This window comes from Bos taurus, chromosome 11, assembly GCF_002263795.3.
Source record: "Bos taurus isolate L1 Dominette 01449 registration number 42190680 breed Hereford chromosome 11, ARS-UCD2.0, whole genome shotgun sequence".
NCBI lineage: Eukaryota > Metazoa > Chordata > Mammalia > Artiodactyla > Bovidae > Bos > Bos taurus.
This window is the reverse complement of record NC_037338.1, coordinates 32,872,503-32,892,189: the sequence shown is the minus strand read 5'-3', so window position 1 is coordinate 32,892,189 and position 19,687 is coordinate 32,872,503. Positions and strand designations below refer to the sequence as shown.

The window sequence follows — 19,687 nt, the reverse complement described above, 5'->3', positions numbered from 1 at the left end:
AAAAACATGAGTAGTATATCAAGGAAATTTGTGGTGACCCTCCTTATGTTTTGCACTGATTAAGTGTCTACTAGAGTCAGTTAGTTATATCTACTCAATGCTATCCAGATAGGGTGATAGAAAGGAATAGAATCAAACTTGGATTACAATCTCTTTTTTTAAAGTAGTAGTTCATTAAATTCGGAAGTCTCAAACCTAGAGACATGAAGATGAGAAAGCAAAGCAAAACGTCCCACTAGAAACTGTAATAAAATTGGGGAAAAGTTATTGATGCTTTGTTAAATGATCCCAAAACAGCTTAATGAATTCAAAGTGGTGCACCTTTACCTAAAAATAAATAAATAAATACTTGAAAAGGGGTGGAATTTTCAGGTATATACAGTCTACTATGGGATTGAGTTGGTGAATAAGATAGGTACAACCAAGGATAATAGATTTAAGCATAATAGAAAAGACAATTTTAGACATTAGACATTTAGAATTTGTTGAGCTTCTAGTTAACAGAAAAACCTAGAATTCTCTAAGCGGAAGGTAGATTTGATAATAATAGCACCTTCTAACATCTACTACATGTTTTCATTCTGATGCTCTCCATTATTTTACCTTTTAATCCTCACACAGTCCTATAGGATACACTTTATTGTTCCCATTTAAGAAATGAGGTTATTAACTATCAGAGAATTTTTTTTTTTTTAAGTGCTCAAAGCCATGGAGTTGGTAAATAATGACTTCGATTTTAATTCAGGGGCCTCTTCATGGCCCGTGTTCATTCCATTTGGCCACACTGTATTAATTAGTTTTCTGTGGAACTAGCTTCTAGAAATTTCTTCTAGTGCTGATGTATTAGTCAAACACTTCTACTGTTTTCTACTTTTAAGAAAATAGTTATCAATTTTATTAATTTTGAAAATTAATTTAGTGAAAAATAAACCTTACTATTTATTTTTCCTGTCCTACTGTTGGTTAAACTCAATGACAAATTACTTTTGTGACCCAAATTTTTGTCTTCCCACAGGTGACTTGTATATAGGAGGAGTGGCCAAAGAAACGTACAAATCATTGCCAAAGCTCGTCCATGCCAAGGAGGGCTTTCAAGGCTGCCTGGCATCGGTTGATCTAAATGGGCGGCTTCCAGACCTCATCTCAGATGCTCTTTTCTGCAATGGACAGATTGAGAGAGGATGTGAAGGTATTAGATCTTTGTTATTACACTCAAAATAATTCTAATTCCACCTATAAATGAGAACAGATCTCTCCGGCCAGCAAAATTTTCATTTCTGACAAATGGCCAAATCTCTATTTAAGGCTTAAAAAATCCTTATTCATCCCATACATCTTAAATTTTCTGGACAGTTTGCAAACCTACACTAATGCTCAATAAATTTAAAATTGGAGCTATATCTATGGATCTTGATTTTTCTACTTTGCATTCCATAGTTCATCTCATTAGCGTGATAATCAGCTCTGCAATGCTTGCTTTATAGCATTTAATAGATACTCCATTTGAACTAGAAAAACATATTTATTCCAGCAAATGTTAATCAACTTGAGACTGTTTTTTTTTTTTTTTTAATCTACATTCAGTAAGACCCAACAAGAAAATAACATTCAGACATTCATTCTCAAGTCACTATATGATTTGTGTCTACATGACAGCACAAGTGTCTCCCATATATTTTGTTTGTTTTAGCAAAAATTGGTTTCTTCTATTCCCCAAGGTTAATATTCCACATTTCAGAAATGTGCTCAAGTATCTTTCTGTTCTTTTGTGTTCTCTATCAGACTAAGATCTGTAGGAGTACTTTTTGATTGCTGCTTTCATTTTAGATAATTTTCACTTCAACACCTCAGATTGTTTGAGCCATCTCTCCCTCCATAAATGCAATTTAATCACATTATCCTGAATTTTGTAGCTCTGAATGTGTTGCTGCTTCTCCTTTAATGTTGAATACAGTTCGGGCCATTTTGAAAATTTTAGATTCATAATGAAATTTCACATGGGAGAAATGAAAGAAGACATGTGAATTCCTGTCCCCCAGAAGCTTATGAATCATTTCTTCTCAGCCAAAATAATGCTATTAGGTTTAGTAACTACCTACGTACATATACATTTTTTATTTGAAAATACATTTTTTTTCCTCTTTGCAGCATATATTTTCCTGAAAAGTCCGGTGAAATTCAAACTGTTTTAATCATGCCAGAGAATAAGGTTATTTAATTGAAATCTTTGATGAATTAATTTTTAATGTTTTGCCATATTTCTTTATTTCATATTTTGTAATAACACACTTTTGTAAAACAAAAAGAAACTGTGTTTTGTTCTTTCATTAATTTAAAAAAGGAAGTAAAATTGTTAAGTGAATAAATTCTCTCTAGTGGATGAATACAGAAATGTGAGACATAACTTTGATCCTTGGAGGTGATCTAATAATTGAAGATATATGTATTTTTTTTAAGTTACTACAAACTCTTCTGAAAATATTTTTCAAAAATAGGCCTTTCTACAAGTTGCTTGATGACTTCTCACCTATAAAGAGATGGTGGGAGCAGACAGACAGAGACACATTCACAGCTAAACACTCAAAAGATAGAAAAACAGACACACACACATGACCTCCCACCACTGGCACATGATTGAGTGGGTGAGTGGGAGGGAAAACTAATGAGAAACGTATTGAGAAAGTGTATTTACAATAAAATTTGGTGTTATTTTCCATCATAATCTAATGAGCAAATTGGTTAATATGATTGATTGGAATCCTCTTGAGTAATTGTAAACTATGGTTTGAACATCTGAAATCATTCAGTAAATTATATCATTGTTTCCTTCCTTACTTTATCTAGTTTGCTTTAATATCTGAGCTTTAATAATCCTCACCCTCTCTTAACCCCTTTTCCTTTATTTTTAAAATGTTGACATGTTCCTGCCTTCCTGCCTTAATATTTCCCTATTTTTTTTGCTCCAACATCAAGATTAACAGTTTTTAATTTATGAGTATTTCTGTTCTCTGTGGTCCCTAGGAATAATCTCATATGTGCCTGTCATTGGTTTTTCATGATCAATTTCTAGATATTCTAGAATTATTTCTCTAAAGATGATTGTCTTAAGGGGTTTTGAGTTCAAATCACATCAGAATCACTAAACCCCCATATTAATATTAACAGAAATAGTATAAATTTGACATCACTTAATAATATCTTCCCATGATTTTCCACCATGTCCACCCAACAAGACCAACACATTTCTAAGCTTTTTTCATGTGAGAAGCCATTGGTTTTCTCATAATAATCACTTGCTGCCTTTCTCTCTAACTTATTTCAATGAGTAATAGTTGATTTTATTTACATGACACGTGTTAGCTTGCAGATGGAGCTTACATTGTCCTTTTCCCTTTACATTAATGTTTCTCAACCTGAGCAAGTATTAAAAGCACCTGGAGAATTGTTAAAACCCATGTCACTTGACAATACCCTCAAAGTTTCTGGTTCAGTAGATCTAGGATGGGACCCTAGAACTTATGTTTCTAGCAAGTTCCTAACTTATGCTGATGCTTTTGGTCTTACAACAAACTCTGAAAATTACTGCCTGGAAAGGCATAGAGACTGGCAATGCACCAATAATCAGACTCAATTAACCTCAATACTGAGTCAAGATAACTTCTGTACATGGAGTCAGTGAAACAGCTTTTGGACATGTGCATTGACTCATAACATTCAACTCTTGAACTGCATTATAAGCTCCAGAAATGCTTCATTATTAAGGCTACCATTGATCAAGCACTGATAACAATGTTTACATATATGCAATTTCATTTAATTCTCAAGACTCTAACAGCTAGGTATTATTGGATTATTTTAAAGGAGTAAATTGAGCCTTGAGGCTTTCCTGGAGACTCAGTGGTAAAGAATCTGCTTGCCAGTACAGGAGATGCAGGTTCCATACCTGGGTCAGGAAGAGCCCCTGGAGAAGAAAATGGCAATCTACTCCAGTATTCTTGCTTGGGAAAACCCATGGACAGAGGAGCCTGGCAGGCTACGGTCCATGGAGTGGCAAAAGAGTCAGACATGACTTAGTGACTGAACTAAAAAACAATTTGAGCCTTACATATGTAACGTGATCTTCCTAATGTCACACAGCAAGTAAGCGGATATGGAAGCTTTGAGCCCAACTTTGTCTTATTTGAAATCCCAGATACCTAAGCACCTTTTTCTATTGTTTCTTTGGTTTCCAGACATTGTCGTTTACCTTCACTTTCCTTTCCTTTTCAAAAATATCCTTATTTTCAAACACTTAGTACAAAAGTCTTTGTGGCTTGCTCCCAGTTTTATTCAGTGATAAAATAGAAAGAACATTATAAAACTAAAAAGAAAAATTCAGGGCTTTGTCTCATGCAAATGCCTGTCAGTGTTTAAATATTATTCTAGAAGGTGAGTTCTTTGAAAAATGTGACTTGTCAGGCATAGGCCTGAATTCTCTTGTAATACCTGAAAATATAAAAAACTGTTGTGATAATAAAAACATAATAATAAAGCATATCTTTATGCTCACATAAAGCCTTGGCAGACACTCTGAGTGGCTGCTGTACGATATGGAGAGGCAGGTTATTTTTCAAAATTGCAGCTTTACCATTTTTAGAGTTTAGCATTATTTTGCAATTCTATTTCTGATAATTTTTACAAAAACAAAAAGATAAAAGCAAAAGCATGGCTCCTCGTCAGTTCTTGTTCCTGTTCTTTTCTTCTGCTGAGCAAGTCAGGGGAACAGTATTGTTGATAACACAGCCCCTGACCCAAGCTGGGCTTGTGCTCAGGAAGGACTGCACTACGGAATACTGCTTTGAGATTTTATTTTTTTTTTTAACAACCATTAATTATTTTCAGTCTTTAGTACCATGGAATAAAGATCTTACCTCTCACAGACTGGAAAAAAACAACAAAAACTGAGCAATTTAGTGATCCTTGGTTCTTTGATATAATAAGTGAGAAAAACTATTATTATTATTAAAAGCAACTATTATTTTTATTATTACTATACTGATTATGATTATGATGATACAATTAGTAGTTACAATACTATGATTTCTAAATTTGTGAATATTCATATAGTTTAGGCTACATTCAATACATTTTATGAAGAATACCATGACTCAGAATTTCTAATAAAAATATATTTGTAAGGAGGATGTTTAAAATTGGCATTTATTAAAACATCAGTTTGTACAAAATCTAATTACAGATAGCTCTCATGTATTCACTAGAGCAGTTACCTCAAAGGCTGTCAGTGTTAATAGCATCTAATTAGTCTGGTATCTATTTTTGTGTTTTCTTAAAACCTAAAATTATGTTTGCTAGAAAGTATCTTCAGATTATACTCTAAAGGTGTTGAGGTAGATGTTGTTCCCTTTCCACCCATCTCTAAGATAACCCTTATTAGTGAGGTTCTTCTGTATTAAATATTCACAGGGCAGTTTGTGAGAGTTGAAGACAGTTATAAAGATAGGGAAAATATAGATGTAACTCTGAGACCTGTAAGCAATAAATACCTCGTCTGGTAAAAGCAAAGATAAATACTCCACCTTGCAATCTTGTAAAGGAATTTTCTTGATGGGGAATTATATTGCAATTTGCTTCTTCCATTCTTTACTTTTTCTCTCATCTACTCTAAATGATGTTGTCTACATTTGGATAGTTTGATCTTACTGTAAGGTCCAAGTGTCGGCAGAGAATGGCTGTCATTGGTTTTAAACTTTAACTGCAATAGCAAGAGAAAAGACCCAGAGGGGGGAAAAAATAGAAAGGGTCTGATAATGACTATCGTGTACATTGTATCTACACATGATAAGTGGGCTGCATGCTTCAGCTAAGCAGTGCAGTCATTCTGGCAATGCATTCATATCTATCCAAGAGAGGAAAATATGCAAAAGCCCTGTTAATTTTCCTTCATTACATGTCATTGGCTCAATTAACCATTTTATGAATACATATGTAGTGAAATTCTAATCAATTATCGCTTTCTCATTTTTGGCTTCTCTTAAGATTTATGGCTGTTAATTATTAATTTGTTTGCTCTACATAGCATTTCTCTCCCCCTTTACAGCAGCATGCTTTTTTGAATCTTCTGTGTTTGCCCATTTCAGTATTGCTTACTAACATTTAATATATTTTGCTTTTTTTTTTTTTTATTTTGCTGACAAAGTTGCATTGATGAAAGCTGACTTGCAAGGTAGATAGCCCTATGTGTATAAAACAAGACTGAAACCCCATAATACACAGTGGAAACCTCAAAATAACATACCTTATATTTTTGCAGTAACCATTATTTGGGTATAGATTTAATTTTTCCCTTCTTGAATGCTGTGTAAGAAATTTTATTTTGTAGCATAGTTTGCATAAAGGCTTTCAGTCTTGAATATGTTTGTAGAGTGATTACATTTAATGCTTTGATCATTCTTTTCAGTTCTTTGTTTTTCAGTGTTCTAGTTATTATTCTTTAGAAATAGACTAGCATTTTTTTTCTTGTATGTTAAATGGGGGCATGTCATTTATACAGTTTTTAATTTTATGTTTGATTGCATGAAATTGTTAAAGCATGTGAATTGATACTTGCCAACATACCTATCCAAAACACCAACAGTCATAACTTTATTCATAGTTTCTGCAGGAAAACTTCTAGAAACTTGCAGGACATTTTTGCACAACTCTCTTCAGTTTTTTTTTTTTGCCAATCTTTATCTCAGTTTCATGAAAGTTGTAATCTCCATCTCTCATGGTGTCTCTCCCCATTGGTTAGAAGTTAAGGAGATCCATGCATTTTTCTAAAATCCAAACAGTGAGAGAGTTATTGAAGATGGAATGAGATTACCTGCTACCATAATCATACTGGAAGCTATGTGCTTGCTTTTACTATTTGTTGGTTTAGTTGACTATTATAACGTATTTTGTCCTATATTTGAAATTCCAGAAAACCTTCATATGACAGCTTCTCTGTTCCTAATTCAGGTGTGTGAACTAGAACTTTCCAGACTAGTTTGGTCGTGTAATTTGAGGTGTTGGCAACTACTGTGTGTGATCTTGCTCATGTGTAACACATTTTTGACTTTTTTAAAGAACCCAAGTTTCTTTTGGATTGTTTTTCAGGGCCTAGCACAACCTGCCAGGAGGACTCGTGTTCCAACCAAGGTGTGTGCTTGCAGCAGTGGGATGGCTTCAGCTGTGACTGTAGCATGACTTCCTTCAGCGGACCTCTCTGCAATGACCGTAAGTACCTGCGTGTGTACTGATGCTTGTCTTTGCTTCCAGATACTACTTGATACCCCAGTCTAAAGCTAAGAGTCTTTATATTATTCATGAATAAGTTCAATGGTTGTAACCAGGAGAAGCATTTGATCCTACAGAAAGAACAGTTTTGAAATACTAAAGTATTGATCAAGGATGCCATTCGCCAAAATCTGTGATAATGGTTGATCCTTTGGTCTTTGACTCTTTGTTGGAATTTTTTGAACTGCTAGTGAATACCCTGTTGAAAATAATTTTTTCCTTTGTTTTATATGACACTTCTTCCCTAATTTTTGAAAGAGCCTTCATGTTGGTTTCTATTAAGTAATATTTAATTTCATAAGATTATATCTTGAGAGCTGGAATTTTAGTGAATTAACAGGTCTTGTTATTTTTTTCTCTCTCTACATCTTTTCAAGCCCACACTATCTAAGTTAACAGACAGTATGTTTAAACTTTGTCCTTCAATTATTCTCCCTTATATTTTAGCCACTTGTGTTTGTGTTATTTCCCCTTCAGTCTCACAATATAAGCATGGTAAAGAAACACAGCATTCACAATATATTATGGAATATCTGTGAAAGCCTAATTTATGTGATAGCAGTCTGAATTTTGAGACCAAACTAACTGGCGTATGAGATGAAGTTCTGCTTCTTAACTTTCCAATAAGTACTGCTTTACAGTACTTCATCAATATGATAAAAGGGTTTCCTACAAATCATGGCATTCTGCTCTATTGAGAAAATATATCTGACAAAGCCTTCTGTTGTAAAATAGAGTTCCATACTTATGTTGTAAATGCTACTACATTTAAGAAAAGCTCTAGGATGGGATGATGGGAGAGCAGGTGAGATGATTGAAGGTTTGGGCTTCCAAGTTAAAGCTGAGTTTGAGTATGGATTTAAAGAAAGACTAGAGTTTGTTCATTTTGACCTTTATATATTTGAGACTGTTCATGTCAGTAGATATGTGTATGTGTTGAAGATGGAGTCAAACTAAAATATGTTATTGAACTGAGTTGTTGTAGCCCAGCAGTATAGCACAATTTCCTAGCCATTTTTACATCTCCTATCTGACAGTGAATATAGGAAGAACAAGCGACTAATACAAAGTAAACAGTACTTGGAGGAGGCATGTAAAGATCACACCACAACAGAAGGAGAACTATTTAGTCTTCATCCTACCAGTGACCCCTTCAATTACAAGAATTACAAGAAACCTGAAGCCACAAGCATATATACTAACCATTACACATTTGCAAACACTGTATTTCAAAAAATCAAATCACTCCTACAAACATTAAGCCACATTTGGAGTTATATAAATAACCTTATGTAAAGACTCAATAATTACTTATATGTACCTAGAGTAAAGCAAATCAAAGAATCTATATATCCTTTTAATAAACACATGTTTGGATATAAATAGAACAGTAACTTCTTTCAGTTGCTCCTGCCCCAGAGAAAATAAAACCAGCTTACTTTCAAGGACAAACAGAAGACTGATAATTTGCTGTGATTTCATTATGACGGTTTAAAAACAGTAAATATGATCCTGACACATGTAGCTGAGTGCTTTTTTCTTTTTTTTTCATGGAACCATTTTGCATTTTGCCAAAGAATTTATCTGCCAAATTTTGTGCTTAGTTTCCATGTTTTACACAATGGTTGTCTCTTGGTTGTGTCAGATTGTGTATCCTCGTGTATGAGTTAAGTATAAAGAATTTAATTTTCTCTGTTTATCTGCTAGTTGTTGCTGTTGTTAGTCACTCAGCCGTGTCTGACTCTTTGAAACACCATGAACTGTAGTCTGCCAGGCTTCTCTGTCCATGGAATTTCCCAGGCAAGAATAATGAAGTGGGTTGCCATTTCTGTCTCCAGTGTATTTACTAGACATTTCCTAAAGGAATATCGAGATCCTTCCTTAAGTATCATGCTGTCTTCAGGTCATTTTTTACAGAAAATTATTTGAATGCTGCTCTTGGGTGATAGTAGTGGTGATGACAATGATAAGGCTATTTGTTATTTTCTTGTAAATAAGGTAACTGTCATTCAATAAATAGGTCTCCTGATATGCCTTTTGCACAAATCAGCATTAAAATGACTTTGGAGGGCTCTCAGAATACATGCATTTTGATTAAATCATTACCTCTTTGCGGGTTTTCTGGGAATGTGAAGTAGTTTTCCTGGTTTATACATTGGTGTTTTGGTGGTGAGGTTATGTGGGTACAGATCAATATTTAAAAGCAAATCTTATTTTCATATCTATTTGTAGAAGTTGTCACTATTATACAATAGTGACAGTTATCCTGAAGACATGCAATTAACAAGCAACAAATGTGGTATGTCGCAGTTTCTTCACTCTTTAAACTGATCAAAATAAACCTTATCTCTGCATCTCACTGCTTTTCTTTAAGTTGTACACATAAGCCAAGTGTGATTCCATTTTAACAAGCTCCTTTTCCTATAGAGGATGGCTTTTAATTTTTAAATAAAGCAAAATATGACATTTTGTTTCTTAATGAAATTTTCTTCTCCAGTTTAGATATTTTTCCTTAATTTCTGTGACTGTAGCTGTCAACTGCGTGGAAAACAAACAAATTAAAAAAAGAATGGAAAATAGAAAGAAAACTATTTTTTAAGGAAAGAGAAAGAACACAGCACATTGCAAATGAGATTCCCCTACTCCAATCCCCCATAGACCTTACAAATGTCATCTCTCTGATAAGTTTCATAGAGTTAGAGTAACTAGAAAAATTTATTTATGTTAGCCTGGAGACATAATTAACAATGGGATGATGGGAATACTTTTTTCCCTTGTAAGTGTAATCTTGGATAAATCATACTAATTAATGAAGTTAAAGGAATCTTTCAAAAAAAGTGGTACTTAGGCTAAGTGGTGCCAAAGGCTATTTTTAAAGAAAAGTGTTTGTGAAGCCCTATCTTTGCTGGAATGTTGCCATCAAATAACCTACTCAATTGACAAAAATAATTGCTCTGAGGGTGTATGTGTTTGTGTATGTGTGTAGGGTGCTGCATGTACTCCTTAATTCTTCCATATCTATACCATATTTTCAGTTCAGTTCAGTCACTCAGTCGTGTCCGACTCTTTGCGACCCCATGAATTTGCAGCACACTCGGCCTCCCTGTCCATCACCAACTCCCAGAGTTCACTCAGACTCACGTCCATCAAGTCAGTGATGCCATCCAGCCATCTCATCCTCTGTCATCCCCTTCTCCTCCTGCCCTCAATCCCTCCCAGCATCAGAGTCTTTTCCAATGAGTCAATTCTTCGCATGAGGTGGCTAAGTACTGGAGTTTCAGCTTTAGCATCATTCCTTCCAAAGAAATCCCAGGGCTGATCTCCTTTAGGATGGACTGGTTGGATCTCCTTGCAGTCCAAGGGACTCTGAAGAGTCTTCTCCAACACCACAGTTCAAAAGCATCAATTCTTCAGCACTCAGCTTTCTTCACAATCCAACTCTCACATCCATACATGACCACTGGAAAAACCATAGCCTTGACTAGACGGACCTTTGTAGGCAAAGTAGTCTCTGCTTTTCAATATGCTATGTAGGTTGGTCATAATTTTCCTTCCAAGGAGTAAGCGTCTTTTAATTTCATGGCTGCAGTCACCATCTGCAGTGATTTTGGAGCCCAGAAAAATAAAGTCTGCCACTGTTTCCACTGTTTCCCCATCTATTTCCCATGAAGTGATGGGACCAGATGCCATGATCTTCGTTTTCTGAATGTTGAGCTTTAAGCCAACTTTTTCACTCTCCTCTTTCTCCCCAATATAATTTTTCTGGCTCATTGTAGCAATATCTGGTTGAGTTTCCCCCTTCTCATCCCTCCCTCATCCAGTCCATCCTATGCCTCCAGTTTCGATCTTTGTTCCTGTTCTCTCTAGTTTAAATATCGCCAGCTCTTCCTGACTCTCCTAAAAGAGAAAATGCTTTCCCCCCTTTGACCTCTATAGAGTTTTGTTTATGCTATTTTATTAGCCATCATTTCCTACCTTATAGTGACTTGTATTTGGTCTTATCTCCCAGGAACAGTAATGCTTTTTGGGGTGGGAGGTGTGCTCAGCCCAGTGTTTTGCACCTATGTGCATGTTACATGTTACATGTACTGGTGATAGTAGTAACTCACTAAATCAATGTTGACTAGATGCGTGAATTTTCTGTAAGGATTTCTAGTATGTCCTCAGTGGCTGACGGTACTCTCTCCAAATTCACCAGTTTGGAGTTCACGAACCTCCATGGTCTGACCGTAGGTTTCATTTTTTATTCTTATCTATTGAAAAAAGCCTTGTCCATATGGCATGGTACTGCCAGTTAACCCACAGTTTTGAGCAACATTTCATTTTTCCCATTTCTTCACCATTGCTTATGCTAGTTTCTCCTCCTAGGGAATGTACCCATTCTACCTAAAATGCATTCCTTTCACTATATCTGCTTGAAGAAATGTAATTTCATTTTTTAATCTTTACCTAAACTGTTTCATTTCATGAAAACTTCTAGGTCCTCTGAGCTGGGTCTGCTTTCCCTCTTCTGAAATCTTAGAGCAACTGTTTTTTGCCCTTATCACTTATGTTTGTGAACTTTCTCTTGGATGTAACTGCTCTCTGAGTGCATGCTGCATGCCAGATGCGTGTTAAGAGTTTACATTCACTGCATTAAATCTGCATATCACCTATCCGTGCTTGCGTGCACATCCACACCATCATCAGACCACTGTGCTACAATAATCCTTTTCTGTATCTTCCCTGTGGTTCAGAATAGAATGTAACCACACCAGCTAATTTAATGTCAGATTGGGGAAGATGAATATGGCTATGATCACACGGAAAATAGCGAACATAATAACACTGTCACATTACATTAGTATAGAAATGTTGTGTGCCAAATTACAGTTCAGCTTCAATGGTGCCTGTTACCATGAGGGATTAATACATCATAGTGCTGTTATTTTGGTGCTAGGAAGGTGTGGGCACTGCCATTAAAAGACTATTTTCAGAGTTCTAAACTTTGCCAAAAGAAAATCTTTCTGATAGGAATTTGTCGTATCTATTGTATGAGAATTAGAATTGTTCATTGAAAGATAAGAATGAAAAACATTTGTCTGTGACTTGTTACCATGACATTTTAAAATATCTTCAGATTTGTTTCTCACCTTCTTTTGTTCTTTGAAAAGAAAATCTAATACCCAGCATCTGAGCATCAATATCAGAACTACTGTAAATGAATCATAACATACATAAAAATAACTTGAATCAAAGTGACATTATTTCTCTCCCATGTAAAGCTGCCAGTAGTATTCAGCTGTGAGCTGATTTGCTACTGATGCCATTTATGGCTGAATAAAATTTAGCAATTAGCTGTGTCCACAACCAGATCCTCATTGTGAGTATGATGAATCTTATTAACCTTGAATCATTCAAGCATTTCTATAATAAATGGCAGCCCAGAACTTGTTGAAAGCAATTCATAAGTAATATTTACTATAATGCTTTAGAAAAACTATCTAGTGCCAGACCTGTATTAGGTTAAACCATAAAGGATTAAAATATTGTTCATACTGAGTCAGAAAATGCAATAAAAGACAGAACAGGAAGCATAATGTATGATAGAGAAATGTATTATATAGTAGAAGTGCTATCTTCTGCTATTTTATATAAATTTATCTTTGTTCTTCTGGTTGGTAATAGACATCATAAAAGTAAATGCATAAAAAGAAGCATTAGTCTCTCTTCATATTGCAATTGGGTGATCAAATGACAGTTTTAAGTTGTATCTATATAAGAAAATTTAAGTGGGAAGAAAAGCCCCAAACAGTAGAGTGTAGACTATTTCTGTATTTAAATTACCCAGATTAATTCCCCATATTTTTCAGCAGCTGAATGATCCATGATTCTAAGCAGACTTTTTGCTCTGTGTAACTGGTGCCAATTTGGCCCCAGAAGTCAAAAAAGAAGGTCTAATTGTTGTTGTTGTTGTTTTTGGTTTGTTTGTTTTTTACCTCCGCTGAAATTGAAATTAAAGTAAAAGTCGCTCAGTTGTGTCTGACTCTTTGCGACCCCATGAGTCCATGGAATTCTCCAGGCCAGAATAGTAGAGTGGGTAGCCTTTCCCTTCTCCAGGGGATCTTCCTAATGCAGGGATCAAAGCCAGGTCTCCCTCATTGCAGGTGAATTATTTACCAACCGAACGATCCGGGAGGCCTGTTACCTCTGCTAGTACTCTCTAAATTTTCTGGCTTGCTTTAAAATCTGACTTTGTGGACCTTGATTTGGCTCTTATATGGATGCTCTCCATCACAGGCCTTCTATAAATGCAAAGGTGGCCTTTAATGTGGTAATACTGTCATGTCCCACCAGGACCCACTGGATCTCCGCCTCATGGAGGGAAGTTTTCACCAGTCACCTTTGTTAACTATCCTTAAGGGTTTATGTGATTTGGGTTCTCACTCGGTGCTATTTCAGAGAATTCTGTGACCCTAGTCTTTGTCTGAATAATTTTCTTTTTGTGTGAGTGCATTTGGCTCAGGCAACACAGTGGGTGCAGAATCTAGGCTCGGGTGGGAGACTGCTTGAATCTGAGGTGCTCATTTCAAACTTAATTTCTTTGGGTTTTACTTTGGATTTTGCTTCCTCAGAATTGATACACTAAAAACCCTTGTGAACAAACCAAAAATTTATCATGGCAAATTCTCATAAGCCTGTAGATACCAAATAATTATAAACAATGAATAGTTTAATATTTATTTACTAACCAAGAAAGTCTGTGAAGAGAGTAAAATGTTAGATAATTTTCCAACTTTATGGAATCTGATTATGTAGGTAACTTTTTTTTTTTCTAGTTAATTTTTTTTAAATTTTATTTTATTTTTAAACTTTACAATATTGTATTGGTTTTGCCAAATATCGAAATGAATCCACCACAGGTATACATGTGTTCATGTAGGTAACTTTTAAAAGGAGTATAAGATTAAAAAGAATAAGCTGAGTCATTGGAAAAGACCCTGATGCTGGGAAAGATTGAAGGCGGGAGGAGAAGGGGAAGACAGAGGATGATATGGTTGGATATGGTTGGATATGGATCACTGATTCAATGGACATGAGTTTGAGTGAACTCTGGGAGTTAGTGATAGACAGGGAGGCCTGGCGTGCTGTAGTCCATGGGTTCACAAAGAGTCGGACACAACTGAGTGACTGAACTGAACTGAACTTGTGAAGTAGATATTTGATTAAAAAAATGAATAAAATTGTCACTGAATTTGGAAGGAATTGGTTGGATCAGGCATAAGTTGTTTATGTAGTTTGTTCTTATGAATATATCTAAGTGCCTAAGAAGAACTACAAAATATTTTTATGTGGATCACACCAAGATATTTTAATGTGAATCACATAATAAGTAGCATATGCATATTATTTATATATTATAAACCTTGTCTTTTCAATATTCACAAGATATTATTTTCACTTTATAAGTGAGGCTATCAAGGCTTTGGCAGTTTAAATATCTTCTTTATGCTAAAATGGCTAGTAATTTTCTTTTTTTTTTTTTTGCTACCAATACCAATACAATTTTATTGGAATATGGAATGTAAACAGATGCTTTCAAACAAACAATCTAACCTTATAAAAATGTATGGCATTATTAAATAGTTAATAAAGAAATCCTAAAGTGTAATGTGGTGGTAGACACCTTGAGCTCTAGCCCAGTGTGAGAGGTCCCCACAATTGTGGCATGGCTCTGCAGCTGGGGTCAGGGGGCTGCGTGCAAACCATGTTGATAACAGGTCTCCAGAGTAACATCAGCCCCCATTTTTCAAATCTTCTTAAACAAAACACAGCTTCCTTTGCTTAACACGAAGGCTAGCACAATCTTTGACACTTGTCCTAGCAGCTCCACTACCTCCCCAAGTCCCGCGTATGTTGCTGCCTCTGGTCGCTTGGGTTATGGGTGGCCCTGCCCACGTCACGCCAGGCTCTGCATATGAGAAAGACTTTTCTTTGCCAACACATTCATGGATACCTATCAGAGCTCCAAAATGCAGATTACCCTGATTACAGAGGGAAACTGTTTCTCATGGGGATAAAAAGGGGTAAAGGGTAGGAAAGGAGGACTTTGCCTCCCCTGCCACCCAATTTGTCTTTCCTGAATAAATTCTAACAGGATGTTTTTATCTTCCCTCCCTTGGCTAGTAATTTTCACAGAGAAAATTTGAATGTAAGTTTGTCTAACTTCAAGCTCATATTTTTACCTGCACCTACAATTCTCCCCAGAAAGGGATAGATCCTGAAATTCCTCAGATGCAAAATTCCCCAGAGAAGTTGGTAATGACTGATATTAACATTGTAAATTTTTTTTTCCAACCTCATCTGACTCTTGATTCTTACATATAATGTTAAGCATTGTGTTGCATGAAACATGCTCTTCTCCTTAACTTCTCACTTCTGCTTCCAAAGACAAGTTAAAAATTCATAGCTGTTTAAAGCCTACTGTCATTAACTTTCAGTTCTGTTATAAAAAGATACTGATTATGAAATAGAGATGGGAATTTTCTGTGATGTTTCCGTGACAGCCTGGGTTTCTCAAAAATAATAATTTAATACTTGATAATGAAGTCAGGCAAAATACTTCCCAAGCTTATTTTCTTTGACTCAGAGTCACAACGTATATTATGGGAAAGGAGGAGCAAAAATTCAGAATTGTGTTGATCACTGCATAGGTATCAAGTGTTTGATGATGATGATTACATCTCAGGTTTCTCTTTATGTGGTGTTAAGGTGGAAAGGAGGAAAAAAAAATGAAGTCAGAGGTTAGCGGTGTAGTCTTTTAAGGTCTTTGAATGATTCACAGGTATGACATGAGAGAATGCATGAAGCCCAAACCATGGACAGTGCTTACAGGATTAGTAGTTAAGATCAAAGCCTGCTTGTATTTGTAGGAAAGAGAAAGAAAGATTCTGAGGAAGTGTGCAAAGAAAGGTCATGATAAAAATAATGTTGTGCTTGCTTTAACGAATAATTTTAGTTGTAGGGAAAAAATATTACCATGAAGACAATACACCTAGTCCAGCAATCCTTTTTCCTTCCCAAAACAAAGTATTCTGTTTCTTTAATGAGATTTACTGTGGCAATTAAAATGTGTAGGGACCTTTTATGGGGAGGAATTATGGTCTGCTCTGTGGCTCGGTGCTCTTATACATCGTTACTTCTCTGGTAGCATTCTCCAGCAGCATAAAGTACAAAGGTGGTTTCAAGCTCTCGGTATTATGGAGTATATGATTTTAATGACCCTAATGATCTAGATTCACATCTCTCAGAAAATGACCTGTAGAGCCTGAGGCTTAATCTCCCCAGGATTTGGTAGATAGGAAGGTACAAAGGCGTTTCTTAACTTGAAATGATTTCAGAATGAAACAAGTTTCATAAAAGGATGAGTGGATGGATGTAGAAGGATGTTTAAAAAAAAAAAATGGGTCATGAACAGGGAGGAGGCTGTGTTTGACAGGGACAGTGGAAACTGTTTACGTAGGTGTGAATGCTTCTTATAAATGTATAACATATGACCCTTTAGGGAGAGAAACAGATGGAGTATGTAGCGGAAAATAAAGAATGCATTTTGCTGGGTTTCCTCACTCAAATGGTGCAGGGTGTATTTTAATATTTGGCATCTCCTGTTGGGAACCTTTCAAGGTCTCATCTGGATTCCAGCAGCTCAGGACAACACTGACATTGGGAATAGTGCTGGCTAAAAGCAAGCCTTTGAATATGATTGCAAAACTTATCCGGGTCATGACTTGATGCATAAATATCCTAGCTGTGTTTCTATGTCAAATCCTTGATGATCCCTCAAATGCCCATGAAGGAGTCCAGAATGAAGAATCTGGATTCATGCAGTCATCACACCCTCAGAGTAAAGCTGTGTTCTGAAACTGTGGGGTCCATCTTCCATGGCATCCATCACAAATCTGTTCTCCAAGGTCCTATTCAGGGCAAGTGCTCCATCTTACTAAATTAAAAACAGAACAGTGTCAAAGAAATATCATTTCCTCTCAGCCGCAGGAGACATCACAGAAGTAATTAAACTGGATTTTGGTGTGTCAGGCACATTCCTTTTATTGACAGTGACAATAATTCTGTAAATCAGAACTTGGAAGCCTTTTTTCAGTGTTGTTGAAGTGCGAAAGATGAAAACCTAAGGTTCTTAAAATTAAATCCCATGAAACTAAAATTGATCTATGGAGAACAGTCTGAGAGGCTGCTGTCTGAGTTGTGAAAGCAGTCTCGCTTCTGGAATCCAATGCCTGCAAGGTATGTGATTATGATGATGATATATGGATATATAAACACTGAGTCCCTGAAAGCCGTATTGATGTAAAACCAAATGGAGTAGGACTTCAGTGCAAGGTATTGTTTATGGTTTTAAGGTCACTGGGAAAATGCTGTCTCCATCACTCCAACATCTCCTTTGCTTATGTTGTTAGTAGGTTTTGTTGACATTCACTTCCCTAGCATTCTTGTAGTCTTTCACTCAACCTTTAAGGTTCTCCATAGTCTTGCTCAACAAACACAACTGTACAGGTGCCTCATATGCTCAGAAGCCAACTCTTTGATACCAACATGTATAGACACACAGCGTAGTCACTGACCGTTCTCTGTGTGTTCACCTTCACTGAACGAGTCCCCCTCAGATTGCCCACCTCCTCAACTTCCACTATGCCTAAGAAAATTCAGCCCATCAGGGTGAGCCAGCACAGATCAAGTTTATCCAGAGTAGGACAGTCTTCACTTAGCAGGTGACTTATCAGCTTTTGAGTCTCCAGTTACTGTCTACCAGATATCTTTTTATGTGTCTATGCCTTTATTTCCCAGCTCTATTTCTCATCCCATTATTCTCTTTCTGGTATTATTTCTCACAGTAAATGTTCTGAAATACTTGAAGCTTGGTTTCTTGAGGCCTCCATTAGTTACCTGATTTTTTAAAGACTATTTCTTAGGGACGTTTTAGGTTCACAGCAAATTAAGAAGAAAGTACAGAGATTTCCTGTGTTCCCCGTCCCCACACAGGTATCACTTCCCCCATTACCAACAGCCCTCACCAGAGTGGTACGCTGATTACAATTAATGGACCTAGACACATCATAATCACCCAAAGTCTGTAATTTACAAGTTAACTGATGTGTGTGCCCATCCCTAAAGTTCTTTAAAAATACATATGTACATATCATATAATATCTGGCAGGGGTAAATACATTTTTCATTATCTTTATTCCTAATATTAGAGACTCTAATTCCACTCTAATGTGGAATTAGAGCCTTATATAACCAGAAAGAAAGTGCTTTGAGTAAAGATGTGTCTGTCTGTCTGTCTGTCTAGGGGGATGTGGGTAAGTGTGTGTGTGTGTGTGTGTGTGTGTGTGTGTGTACAGATACCATGGAGGATGGATTTAAAAGCATCACTTTCTATTTTCTTCAAATTTTGCTGATGTCCTGATTGGTGTATTATCACATTAAATCTAACACATTTTGAGACCTTTAGTTGTTTCAAGAATTTTTTGTTCAATTTTATTTTTTCTCACTAATTAGCTGATACCTGCAGGAATAATCACATCATTATGAAATGCTACATTGCTTATTTGATCTTTTCTAGCTCAACTTTACGATTTTGCGATATTGGAGCATTTTCTCAGCAATAACATAAGCTCTCTGTGAGGAAAATGATACTATTTTTCCTATAATAACATATCACTCATGTGCCCTGATTTAGTGAGTCCACCAGTGTCCTTGAAGAATTCTCTAAATCTTGCTTTTGCAACAGTTCTGGAAGAGTCCAGTCCCCATGTGATGTTATATAGATGGGATTCAAAATGTTCTCTTTTTCTTTTCATATTAAATATGATGAAGATAACATTTGTGTGATACAACTATACCAGGCACAAAAGAGTAACTTGGCCTTCTTGCTCTGGTTCAGTATTTTAGGAGAATTTACCTAATATCAGCTTAATAGGATGATCAACATTTTCTACCTCCCAGTCTTTGTAAACCACACAAGTCCATAGTGACAGCCTCAGAAACAGAACCTGCTTAGTTGTTGGAGAGGTGGAGAAAGGGTATAAAAAATTAAATTCCAAGAATACTAGAATGTGTCTACCAAAATAAAAAAGAAGGTTGTAAAATGAGCAGGCTGGACTAAATCAGTGGTTCCCAAAATGTGTTTCTTGGACCAACATTGTCAACACAACCTGTGAATTTGTTAGAAATAAATATTCCTACATTCCAGACCTCCTGAATTAGAAACTGTGGGATGGAGCTATATGAAATCTGTATCATAAGAGCCTCCAGGTAATTCTGATACACCCAAAATCTGAGAACTGCTAGACCAGATGATCTATAAATTCAT

At 36.0% G+C, this 19,687-nt stretch overlaps 1 protein-coding gene across 18 annotated transcripts in view; it reads left to right on the top strand.

The window, feature by feature from the left end:
• NRXN1 (neurexin 1) overlaps nt 1-19,687 on the top strand; it is a 1,252,733-nt gene that overhangs the window by 635,942 nt on the left and 597,104 nt on the right. For all 18 annotated transcript variants that reach the window (XM_059891018.1, XM_059891016.1, XM_059891017.1 and 15 more), the window contains 2 exon segments: nt 1,016-1,189; nt 7,138-7,257. In XM_059891018.1, coding sequence (XP_059747001.1) covers nt 1,016-1,189; nt 7,138-7,257 — 294 coding nt within the window.